This window comes from Nanorana parkeri, unplaced genomic scaffold, assembly GCF_000935625.1.
Source record: "Nanorana parkeri isolate BGI_ZX_2015 unplaced genomic scaffold, ASM93562v1 scaffold1854, whole genome shotgun sequence".
Lineage (NCBI taxonomy): Eukaryota > Metazoa > Chordata > Amphibia > Anura > Dicroglossidae > Nanorana > Nanorana parkeri.
The window spans coordinates 161965-175188 of record NW_017308122.1 but is presented as its reverse complement, the minus strand read 5'-3'; the positions used below and the strand labels follow the sequence as shown (position 1 = coordinate 175188).

At 42.0% G+C, this 13224-nt stretch overlaps 1 protein-coding gene across 1 annotated transcript in view; it reads left to right on the top strand.

Annotated features, from left to right (window-relative positions):
* ARPC1B (actin related protein 2/3 complex subunit 1B) overlaps nt 1-5166 on the top strand; it is a 40157-nt gene extending 34991 nt beyond the window's left edge. Inside the window, exons 8-10 of the mRNA XM_018571852.1 lie at nt 1733-1929; nt 3001-3091; nt 5018-5166. Of these exons, the coding sequence (XP_018427354.1) occupies nt 1733-1929; nt 3001-3091; nt 5018-5056 (327 nt within the window). The 3' untranslated portion in view covers nt 5057-5166. The remainder of the gene's footprint in view (nt 1-1732; nt 1930-3000; nt 3092-5017) is intronic.
* The last annotated feature ends 8058 nt before the right edge of the window (nt 5167-13224 follow it).

Sequence of the window (13224 nt, the reverse complement as noted above, 5' to 3'; positions counted from 1 at the left end):
CACTGTAGTCACTGTGATCGTAGGACTTTTAAGTACTGGTTCTATTAGAAGGATTCGATGTAAAAAAAATTTGGCCTGGTGTTTTAGGTATATGTTCTAGGTCTGTGTTCTTTAAACTACGGCTCGTGGTCCGGTTACAGCTAGCTGTTTGTTGTGTACCAGTCCCTGCAGTCCCTATTGCATTCCAGAGCTGTTCTGTAAGCAGAGTGTCAGTGGGTAATGGGCACTGGAACACAGAGCATTCAGGAACCAGAAAATCGGATCTGCCTGGTTCCAGCTATGACAACATCCGGCCAGTAGAGGAGCAGTGTGGGACACAGAGCAGAGCTAGCTCCTTTTGCACCCGAGGCAAGAACAGAAAATTGTGCCCTCCCAACAGGTGTGACGTCACCCAGGTGTGACATCATGCGCCCGCCTCCAGGCTGCAGAATGCGCCGGTGGCCGAATCCAAAATAGCATACAAATTAATTTTGTTTGACGAGACTAATGAAAAAGTTTTTATTTTCTGTTCTGTTCATTTCGTCAGAAACTAAATTTTAGTCTTTGCTCATCTAATAATGTGTGTGTGTGTGTTTTTTTTTAAATTAATATTATTTTTTTTGCTGTTGGGGGGGAGGGCTTTGGTAAAATATCAGGGGTATGAACAGCCGCTGCCCATACAGGCGGGATGAGCAGCAGGGATCCGAGGAGAATCTGCAGGCTGTGCCACCGCTCTACTCCATGCTGCCTCGAGACCGAGCTGTGCTGGCATCCTGGCGCCACTGTTGCCATGGTGCCCTGTGCTCGCACACCCCAAAGGCTGGCCCTGGTTGCTCCCCCTTGTAGCTATGCCCGAGGTGAGTGCCTCACTCACCTCACCCTTTCTATGACCCTGACGCAGCTTAAGTAACCACTGAACACCCTTGCTGGGAGGGCGTTCTAATCCCACTGACACAGGTGGGGTACTTTTTCCCTCACTGACACCAATGAGGGGGCACTCTTCCTCCCACTAATCACCAGGGCTTTTTTTACTCCCACTAACTCCCAACACAGGGGCATTTTTACTCCTATTGACAGAAGCCTGGATATTTTTTTTTACTCAAAATAACTCCAGACCAATCGTTCTCCCACTGACCACCCACTGGCATTTTCACACTTATTGACCACCAACACCAGGACTATTTTACTCCCACTGCACAAAGTCTGGGCCCAACAGTGGAGAGTGAAACCACACCTTAGGGTAAAAAGTTTGAGGACCCCTACCCTAGCTGTTCTTATGACTGTCAGTATATGAGGATGATGTGCTAAAGCTAGGTGAACTAGGCTTTGTCAAACACTCTATCATATCCTAGAAACGTTTTTTTCTTCTCAATCTCCTGTACATATTGAATGTGTAATGTAAAAATGTTTCACTTTAAAAAGGATTATGTGTTATGGGGTGTTATGATTTTTATTTTTTTTTGGTTTGGGAAGCAAGTGCGTGAGCCTCCAGAAAATGTAATCTATGTAAGAATTCACAGGTACTGCACTTCAGTGAGCTGTAAAAAACAAACAAACCTGTGAATACTGTATACACTGCAATTTACACAACATTTGAAAGTTTTCAGATAAGTGTTCCCTATGAAAAAACTGTACCACTTTACTTTCCAAAAACTAAAATTGTACTTCCTGGCCATTCAATTGTTTTTTTTTAATTTACATAACATTTTTAATGTGAACCAAATATCACAAACACAATATTCTCTTTCCCAAGGGTCATGACTGCTATCCTATGCTGTTTACATATGATAAAGACCAGGGGAGTTTGAGCTTTGGAGGAAAGCTGGACATCCCTAAGCAGAGCTCACAGAAAGGGATGACGGCACGAGAGAGATTTCAGAACATGGACAAAAAAGGTGGCACTGATACCAACAGTGGAACACTGGATACTCTGCATAAAAATAGCATTAGGTAAGGAGTTGGGAAGAACTGTATTAGCCTTGTATTACTGCATGTTTCATTGAAAAACCCTGTTTTCAGCATTGCTGGTTGCCAGAAGAAATAACAGGAGTGGGGAAGAGTTAGTACCTTTGGCATGTCTTTATCACTCTCTCTCACTTCCTGTCCCTGTGTCTCTACAAAGGAACCATAGAATGCAGCAAGAGGATTTTTTTTTATTAGAGTGGGGAAGGATTAGATACTTTTCCTATTTCTGCCTGTTTTTCCCATTTGGAGATTTCCTCTCACTGAAGGGAACAGTTAGGCTTTAATTTGACTAAATTAATGAACTTTCTAGTGTTTACATATCCAGTTTTTGGTTAATGACAAAAACAGACCTACTGTATGTGGTCACCAAGGCATCTGCTGGCTTAGTTATGGTTTGTGAAAATGTCTGGACACTTATAGATGATAACTACATAACGTAACAAAAAAGAATGATAAAACTGGTGTTGACATTTTCTTCATGAAACTAAACTGACAACATTATTTTAGCTCGTTGGTCACCTCTCTTTATGCAGACAATTGCATCATCTTCAATACATTTTGGATGTCTAATAAATATGCTGGAACCTTAGAAGGAAATGTTTAAAGCAGAAGTACACCATCCTTTCCTTTACAGCCAAGAATGGTACCGTATTAGCCTTTATATGGATTGGAGTTGCCATAGTGTTGCACATGTGATCACCTTGAAAGTTTGGTTGAGAGCTGAAATAAGTACACTGGCACCCTTGACAGTTGGCATGGCTTAAAAGTACCTATTTTGGGAGATCTTCAAATTGGTGCGTCAAGTTCTGGTTTAAGGAATGTGCTCCATGTAGCTTGATAGTGGCTTGGTTATGTAATTCCTTACTGATGAGGCAACATAATTATGTTTGGCAAAAATTAAAACAGATATATTGAAAAATGTAAAACATTTTCAGGGACAAAAAAAAAATCCCCTTACCCACAGCATGAGAGGTTGTAGTCTTTATTGTTAATAAAACATGTCCCACCTAATCCACACAAGACCAAATAAACAAGACCCTTCTTTTTTACCTGCAGTCAAATCTCTGTGCTGAGTGGGGGAAAAGCAAAATGCTCCACGTTCTGCACCACTGGAATGGATGGAGGGATGGGCATTTGGGACATAAAGGTGAGCAATAATTAATTTCCCTGCATATATATATTTTACTATGTCATATGTTTATGCTTTTATGCTTTGTTTTGGAATGTATTATAATCAGTGACAACACCAACAGCTGCACCATTTTTAAGCATCTTTTAGTGTAAAATAGAAGGTTTTCCATTGCCACCCTGCCTGCCAGCTCCAACTGGTTGTGTTCTCATTGTTACTGATTGTGTGTTTTTTTGTATTGGTGGAATAGTGTAGTTTACATCGTTACATAGTTGTTACGGTTGAATAAAAACACTGGTCCATCGAGTTCAACCTTTGGATTTTGTGTGTGTGTCTGTGTGTGTATGTTACTAGGATTACCTCTACCCCTGTATATCTTGTGCGCTGGGAAAACTATCTAGATATTTCTTGAATTATTTACTTTGATAAAACACACGTACAACCTAATAGTAGTGTAGGACAATTGTTGACCCTAGTCTTCTAGTTGTCAATTCTATGTTACTGAGTGGACAGTTTCTGACTTGTGTGGCCTATTGGGGCAGAGGGGGGCTGGTATCATTATAGCTCTGGTCCCAAATCATCATTTTCTGATTTAATCTAAATCTGAGGTCCACGAAAAGATACTCACCCTTTATCTTGCACAGTGCTTCCTGGTTTGGACACATGACCCAGTTACACCCACCTCCTGGAGCTTCTCCACTGTTTCTGTGTCAAAATAACACACAAAATAACTCCTCCGAGGAGGAACTTGGCCATATCCTATCTGTAATAAAAAGTAGTAATGTTCCTCTGTTCATTTCCTACATTCTTGCTCTCTATTGTAATGTTTTACCGATTGTAATTCATTGTACTGTTATACTTTTTGTTATAAATAAATATATTGAAAAGGAAAAAAACAAAACTGGACTCACAATAATGTTTCTGGTAGCATGGCACATCGAACAGGTGAAGTCTACAGTTCCAGTACAAGTTACATAAAATGAAAGACCCAACACAATCAGTGCAAACACACCCACTGAGTGTGAAAGTGTGTGCATGTAGACACTAAATGTGTTAGGTATATGTAAATGTAATAGGCTGCACAATCTGATTGTAGTATGTGTTAAGAGCTTTAGTATGTGGTTGCAAATGCAATTACGGAAAATACTGTATATCCCTGTATTTCCTTTCTCTCTAATTGCTCGTCACTGGGACAAAAAGTGCAGGCAAATCTTCCCAGTGGGCATGTAGCAATAGAAACCTGATGTTTTTTTAAAACTTCCCCATTCTATGCAGAACGGACAAGCAAAATGTTATTTTTGCTGGAGTTGCTTTTAGTAATTGGCTCGATCAGCCTCCTGTGACAGCGTGTCAGAGAGAAAAGCAATGTACACAAACTCAGTGATCAGTGATCGCCGAGTGTGTGTAAATAATTGAGAATATGGTATGTTAACTATATTTAAAAAATGAATTAATAAATAAAAATAAATAAATATAAAAAAATAAAAAGTTTATAAAAAATAAAATATTGAAAAAAATTGAAAAAATAAAAAAACATTTTCTGTATCGGTTTCGACCTGACATTTTTTTATTTCGGTTTCGTTTCGGTTTTAAAATTTCCATTTCGGTGCACCTCTAGTAATAGCTTGTGGCTAATTAGAATGCATGAAGCCAGGAAGTAGCAGCAAACACTAAGACTCCCCAGAAGTGTCAGATCTTTGCCTGTCAGAATGGCCCATCGTTGCAGGCTGCTGCAGGTTTGTACACACACTTCGGGGTGCCTGTCCTTTATGACTACAGCAGTATTTCTCCTATGAAAAGCAGGATTCTGTGCTGTGGATCGCTCTTCTTTGCTATCAAATCAGAACATTTGAAAAAAAAAAATTCTTAATGTTTTCTCCCCAAAAATAATATAAATGTGTAGCAGAAGAATGTGATTGTAATTGTGTAATTTTCTCCTTTTAGAGTCTGGAATCTGCCATGAAAGGTTTGAAAATCAAGTGAGCAAGACAAGAAATAAAGCAACGCATGAGAGACTATCCCTTGCCATTTCAAATTATTTCTATATGCAGCGCTTATTTTTAACCAGTGCAAATTGATCTGTATGGTTTTTTTTTCTTCAAAATTATCACACACACACACACACACACACACACACACACACACACACACACACAAACCAAGTGGTAATTTAACAGCACTTTATCTTTTTCGCCTTGGGTGCTAAAGGACCTTGTTCCAGCACTGTATAGATATACAGTATATTCTGTCTTTGGATGTATAGACAGTTGACAGTCACATTTATGATGCCTTTCCTGGGTTAGTTCCTCACTGGGACCCCAGAAAATATATTGATGCCGGGTGTGAAACTGTGATCCCTGTTATTGATTGTTACAGCACCTTAAGGTTCTATTCACACTATTGAGTTAGGTTGGCACACAACTAAGTTCCATTTTGAATGGCACCCTAATGCATCTGGCCAGCTCACAACACTTCATGTGCATTTTAGCACCCCACAACTCAGAGATATGAACAGTCTGTGTTGTGGTGCACTGTGGTGAAAATAATAAGCTGCACTGTAGTGTGTTGGCAGGCCATTCAAAGTAAATGAGCTACCTTAAGACAACGCATGTTAAGGGAAGTTGGGAAACTGTGCTACAAACCATATCATTGAGTCCCTCGCCTGTTTATCAGAGCAGGAAAAAAAAAAAAAAGCTGGGCACAGATGCAAATATGCTTATTTGTGGACTGATAAAGAAAAATACTAAAGGGTTAGTTCAGCTTTACAGCACATTTTCCACAAAACCCTCCAGTCATAACAGCATTCCCAGCACATTGTAAACCGCCATTCAGCTGTTAAAAAAGGTGCTCTTTTAGCAGTCCATACCTTTTTAAAAGAAATAAAAGATGCTTTGGACAATTAGCAGAAATGACCTGTAACCCACAGCAACAAATCAGGAATATGTTAACCATTAGTGGCATGAAAAAATGTGATGTTACGCTGCCATGCAAAGCTTTTGCTTATAAAACCATAGGCTTTTTTTGATAAAACTTTGTACTAAGCTTCTCTGGACAAATGTTTACATATGTAAACAGGAAATGTGTAGATTTTAAGTAAAACTTACAAAAAAAACAAAAAAGTGTGTTTTTTCTTCTTCAAACTACCGTGGTAATTATGTATAGAACAAGTCCTCGGGGGGGAATATTCCTTTTTGGTTTAATAGTAATCTTGACAAAAGGCCTCATTGATAGTGCAGTATCTGCTCTTGGCAGGACATCACAATTCTCCACAATGCACCTGCAGTGTACATTTATTTAATAAAAAACTGTCACATGACAGTTACCGTCAACCTCTTCCCAGCCACCCCCCAATTCACTAGAACAAATATGGCTTCAAGTACAGATACTTTTCCAGCTCCAAGACTAGACCAGAGAAAAACTCAAAAGTTAGGAGGCAGCTGTCATTTGTAAGGAGCATTGGCTACGGGGCTCCAGGGATTTGTGCATCCCTGTTTTAATGTATGATTTGATATAGGCACATCTAATCTCTTCTCCATCCTGATTCAACTGCTGTCTGTCTATAACATTTCTTATGATTTGATCTTTAGTTTTATGTTTGATGCTCACTTTATTGACATTTACTCACTTTCATGTTTGTTTGAAAGGCGATGTTATCTTTATGGCCTGTCTATATCAGCCTTTGATCCATGTGTCTTTTATCATTTTGTAGCCACCATCACCTTCTGTGATGTGGCTACTAGACATTTAGTGATAGTCAGCCTGGCTGGAATTGTAGTGGCAGTTATCTGGTTAATTCCAGGTGTCTGGCATTGCCTGTACCCCCCTGGGCGGAGTGTGACTCTGTCATATTGTGGGACAGCCAATGAGATGCTATAGTGTTTGTACAGTACAGCAGCCAATCACTGTGTTTCTCTTAACCAGTGGTGCATGCTGGTATAGGGTACATATACTGGAGGCATTTGCCATGTGCTCAAACTAGCCGGGACCAGCCATGAATTAGGGCTGGGTTCTGTTCAGCCAACCCCCCAGGCTAGGCCTGAGGGTGAGCATAGGCTGGTGTGAGGGAAATGTTTCCCTGAGGCCTCCAACATGGAGGTCTTTGTTGCTGGACCGGAAGAGACCCAGGACCAATGCTGGCTCTTGAAGTTTCCTGAAACCTGAGGACTTCAGGAGTATGGCCGGTGTCTTTCCTGTTAAGGATCTATATTCATCCTTGCACATCTGCTATTTCAGTTGCTATCCGCTGCCTTACATGTGGATCTACACTGATATGCCAGCCAGGTCTGGTGAGTCTGGAGCTTATGTCTGTTACACCATGGAAGCTTAGAATCCCTCTACCCTCTCTCCCCAGTGAAGATTTTCAATAAAAGTTATTCTGCATTATATTTCTGGAGTGGACATCAGTTTGTGGGCACTAGAAGAAGGCGGTTAATGCCAATGGGTGGGCAGCTGAACATCATACCCTAGACCAGTGATGGCGAACCTTTTTGAACCAGAGTGCCCAAACTGCGACGCAAAATCATCCTGAGACCTGGCAAAGCCCTCCACAGATCCTGCAGAGACCCCCTGAGACCCTGCAGTCTGCCAGATCTCAGGAGGGCTGTGCAGGATCTGTGGTGGGCTTTGCAGGCTGCAGAGCTCCCCATGGATCCTGCAAAGCCCACCAAAAGGTATTGCACAGCCCACCAGTGACTCTTTGGTGGGCTGTGCATAATCTATGGTGGGCCCTGGAAGAACAGATATTCTGTGCTAATGGAGAGAAAAAAAACCAAAACGAAACAAAGACTTCTCTGTCTTTGCCTCCTCGGTCTTCACAGGCCTCTTCCATCTCCCCCTGTCTCCGCCTTGTCTCATGCTGATCCGTCCCCGGCTCCTCACGTCCTCTCACCTCCGCCTCGATCTTCACCCCTCAAACCACCACTGCGTTTCCTCTGGCAGCAGCCGCAATTCACGCGCCGATTTCTATTCCCCTGCTTCCTATAACCAGTCCTTCCTTCTCATGTGCCCTCTGGAATGCCCGCTCTGCCTGTAACAAACTCACTGCTGTGCATGATCTTGATTATAATTGATTATCTACAATTCCTTTAACATGCCTGCAGTTACTGAAACCTGGCTTCTGGAATCTGACTCTGCCTTCACTGGACGTACTCACCCAGACCCAGTGGACGTAAAGGTGGTGGAGTGGGAATCCTTCTATCCCCACAATGCACTTTTCAAGTTCTGCCTTCTCCTCCCTCTCTATCCCTCTCCTCTTTGAAGCTCACTGTATTCGCCTATTTTCTCCAGTTTCTCTGAGGTTTGCTGTATTATTTCGGCCCCCTGGACCGGTATCTCGCTTTCTTGATGACTTCTCTGCCTGGCTACCCTACTTTCTCTCCTCAGAAATACCAACTATCATTCTTCATGATTTAAACATTGCTAATAACATTAACTCCCCGGGTTCCACTGAATTTCTTAACCTAACCTCTTCTTTCCATCTAACACAATGGACACACAGTCCTACTAGTCCATCTACCATAGTAGATGGTAACATACTAGATCTTGTTTTCTCTCACCTATGCACTCTTTGCAACCTTTCCAACACTCCTTTTCCCCTCTCAGACCACAATCTTGTCAGTTTCACACTCGCTCTCTCCCCAACCCTGAATCCCCCTACATGGCACACTGTCACCCATAGACACCTTCGCCACCTTAACCCTTCTCTTCTACTGACTATATGACTAAACTACTAAATGACATATCAGTCTGGATGTCACACTTCTTAAAACTCAATCTTTCAAAAACTGAGCTTTTGATATTTCCTCCCGCCCGTGCTCCTCCCCCCAACTTTTCCCTTGAGATTGATGACACAATTATCCATCCCCACCCCCATGCCACCTTTCTGCCTCACATCCAATCACTAACCAAATCCTGACGCCTTCACCTTCGTAACCACTCCAAAATATGCCCCTTCCTCACCAATGAAACCGCAAAGCTACTCATCCACTGCAACTCCCCACTGACTGACCTACCTCTACACAGGATATCCCCCCCTTCTGTCTATCATGAACGCTCCCTCCACTGGCTTCCAATAGCCCAAAGGATAACATTTTAAATATTAAGAACCACTTACAAAGCCATCCACAACTCTGTCCCTGGCTATAGCTCAAACCTTGTCTCAAAGTATCCCCCCCAACCGTCCCCTCCGCTCTTCCAAAGACCTCCTGCTTTCCAGCTCCCTCGTAAACTCCTCCCATTTTCGCCTCCAGGACTTCTCTAAAGTCTCTCCCAACCTCTGGAACTCTACCGCAACCAGTCCGTCTATCCCCTACTCTGACTGCTTTTAGGCGATCACTAAAGACTCATCTCTTCAGGGAAGCCTATCCCACCTCAAACTAACCACTCAACCATCACGTTCTGAAACAATTCATCCCCATACAGCTACCTTCTCATGTATCACTTGTCACTCCCTTTTAGACTGTAAGGGCTTGAGTCGGCTTCTCATGTAATCTGGAAGCCAGCTCCATGCTTTTTGGCTGGCTCGATGCTGATTGTCAGGAAGCTGGCTTTCCAGCCAATCAGCATAGAGCCAATCAACCAGCTAGCTCGATGCTGATTGGCTGGGACTAAATGTGATATTGTGAGATTGTAATCCATCAGAGCATCGAGCTTGGAGGGAACATGGAGCCGGCTTCCCGGCCAATGAGGAAGCTGGGCGATGGGTAATGACCCTCTAGAAGGAAGAACAGTGTAAGCACCAATCCAGAGATGACCTGAGAATCTACAGCCGAGTGATGCACAAATAAGATACATTTTTGTTAATAGTTAAAAGGAGAACTATGAGGTGAGTGCTTTTCACTCCAAACCTCCAGTGCTGACTGGCAGAACGGACGGGGGAGGGTACAGCTGGCACTGCCTCTAGATAGGCAGAGCCAACTGTCACTCACGCAGCTGGGCGGATCCAGACATAATTGTTGGGATCCACTTCAGCATCTCAGTATACCGCGAGCCGTAGCTCGCGGTATACTGAGCTTAAGGTGACGGGAGGACGCTAGTTTGTGTCCTCCCGTTACACAAGGAGAACTATGGGGAAAAGCCTTAACCCCATAGTTCTCCTTTAAAGAACTAAAAGTTAAAATATTCTAGGAATATGTTTAAACCCCTAATCACCAAAATAATGGGATGGAAGTCCCTGCTGTCCTGGAAGATTCCTGGAGATTGAGTTACCAGGTAACAAACTCTGTTTTGCCCAAACATCTTGCAGGACAGCAGAAGAGTATATGTGAGAAATAGCCTACGAGGGCAGGGCTACTGCTTCCCAAAAGCTTAGTCCCCATCTGGTTAGTCCCACAACCAGTAGGGCCATCTGGTTGTGTTGAATAACCGCATAAAAATTGTTCTAGGTGGCAGCTCTGTAGAGCTGTTTATGCAAACCATCTCTGTCCATACTGAGGCCAAAGACCTGTGAATTGACCTTGAATATCACTGAAAGAATCTACTTTTAAAACTATGTACAGTATGCTCCAAAATGGTGCATCTGTTCTACCGGTCTATAGTGTTCTTTAACACCTTAGCAACTCTCTTGGGTTGCTAAGGTGTAGCATAGTATAGCAAATAGGCTATTTCATTTTTTCCCATAGTTTGTATTTCTTAAGATATACTCGTATGGCTCTACATACATCCTAGCACAGAGACACTGCTTCCCATCACTGGATGGGTTTGAAGAAGTAATTACTATTTCCTAAGTCCTATGAACCTAGGGTGAGTTTTAGTCAGAAAGCCAGATCTACTCTTAGGACTATCAAATCTGGGAAAACCGTGCCGTAAAGTTCAGTGACAGCTAAAGCAAGATGTCTAGTGACACTCCCAACATGGTAAAGAGCTACTGGCAACACGGTCTTAAAAATAATGTTTTTGTCTTAGCAGTATACAAAAGAGTGACTAAATGAGCGCCATGATCACTATACATTCTATTCTGGAAATTGGTAAGTTGCCATTTAGTCACTAGGCCATGTGTTGGTACTTGAGTGTGCATGCAAATTAATACATAAAAGCTAAAGCACAGCACACAGTAGAATGCACAAGTTTTTCTAAGAAAGACCCAACAATAAGCAATACATATGGAAATGAGGGATATGTCACAAAGCAATAAGAATATGGACATCGGCACACCAACGGCAAATAGAATATGTCTATTTATTGACATACATGCAAAAAAAAGCTAACAGTGCAACGTTTCGGGGGTCAGGTAGGATCCCCTTCATCAGGCTGAACACGCCGACTTGTTCTGCCTGATGAAGGGGATCCTACATGACCCCAAAACTTTGCACTGTGTTATGCTTAGCATTTTTAGCATGTACGTCAATAGATAGACATTTTGCTGGTAACTAATCTGTTATACATCTATATAGTGGAAAAACTCTGAAGGATAGAGGTGATAGCAGGCTGAACTTGAGAACACCAATGGGGGGGGGTGTATAGTGGACACTGGTATCCAATAAGAGGTACAGCTTCAGCCCCTAGACCTGCACACAACCAATAGCCAGAATAGAAGCAATTAGAAGTCCCTTAAATACTACATCCTTAATAAAATGCAAATACACCGTAATCCCCCCCCAAATATATACTAAGTGGCTTCACCTAGCCCAAACTCAGGTGGGAAGTGCTCAAAGCCTTTCAGTTCATATGGTCTTTATGGGCCCAGATCTACATAGTCAGGTTGAAGAAAGAAGACGAAAAGAGAAAAAAAAGACACAAGTCCATCGAGTTCAACCTCTTAATATTTAATTAAAGCTGCAGACACTAAAATAAGGGACAATGAAGATATTAGCATAGAGCAGGGGTAGCCAAATTTTGGTACCTGCAGCTTTGGTGAAACTACAAATTTCCATAAGGCACTGTAAGACACTGACAGCCACAACTTCCAGAGGCAGATTCATGATGGTAGTTGTAGTTTCACCACCACTGGAGGGCTAAACCTTGGTTACCCCTGGCCTAGAGACTGTAACCAGTGCAATCAGAAATCCAACACCTGCATGGATTAATGCAAATTATTAAAACACAAATGTGTCTATTCAAGGCTTGCATAGAGGTTTAGCCCAGGAGCTTGTCCATTAACTGATGCAGGATTCACATTTTATGTTTCTAGTTCAGCCTAAGGACGGGACTATTGTGCTTTTGTTGTGTGGGGATTTTGCCTAAAACATAGCACAAGTGGTCCACTCCACTTAGTGAGCTTATTCATTTTAGAGGGAGCACTTTAGTGATCATCGCTGAATGAGTTGGTTTGGAGGACTATCAGGGGTGAGCACATTTCAAAGTATTTATATATTTGCACTATATGGCTGAATTGAACTTTTAGATATCTGGAGAATTTGAACTGTAGTTGAGGTTTAATAGCCAGTATTCATTTTCAGACTTTTAATTGCAAATTATGTTTTTTTTTGCATATTTTGAAGCTTAGTGTACTCAGTACACATATATATTTGTACTGTTTTATTGATATGTATTTAAATATATATTTGTTTTAGTCATTTATTTATGAGTACTGGGCAGTTTAAATTATATATTGATTGGTTGAGTATTATTTCACCCGCAGAAGAGCTCTAAGTAGGCTGTGAGAAGTGTGGATCAATCATTTGTACGCAATCCATATTTACCACAAGATTTACAGAGCAACTCCCAATTTCATTTTTAGGATGCACAGCCTTAGCCGAGACACACTCTTGCTACAAAGCATGGATGCATGTTTCAAAATACTTGTACCAAGCATGCCTCTTCTATCCACTTACAGCATGCTGCTGTTCTAACCATATCATATTATACCCCAGACATTGCTTCTGGATTTTTAACACTAACAGACACTACAGTATACAAAGATCCAAATTATTTAGGAGCTCAAAAGACATCGTACTCACCATTTCTACAAATGCTCCATCTACCTGTATCAATTGCTGGAACGGTAGCGGGCGGTGCCCCCCACCCCCACCTGTTGGGGCTCAAAGGTTCTGGTCACAGCAAGTCTACACATGGATCTGTGCACATTTGTACTGGAAACAGTGAAGTCAGCCGGTATAGATCAAAGCCAGAATACAAAGCAGACCAGGGCATATGTCTGCACTGGCTGATGTTTAAAAATGTTAGTCATGATAATATAGAACCATTTTTTCAGT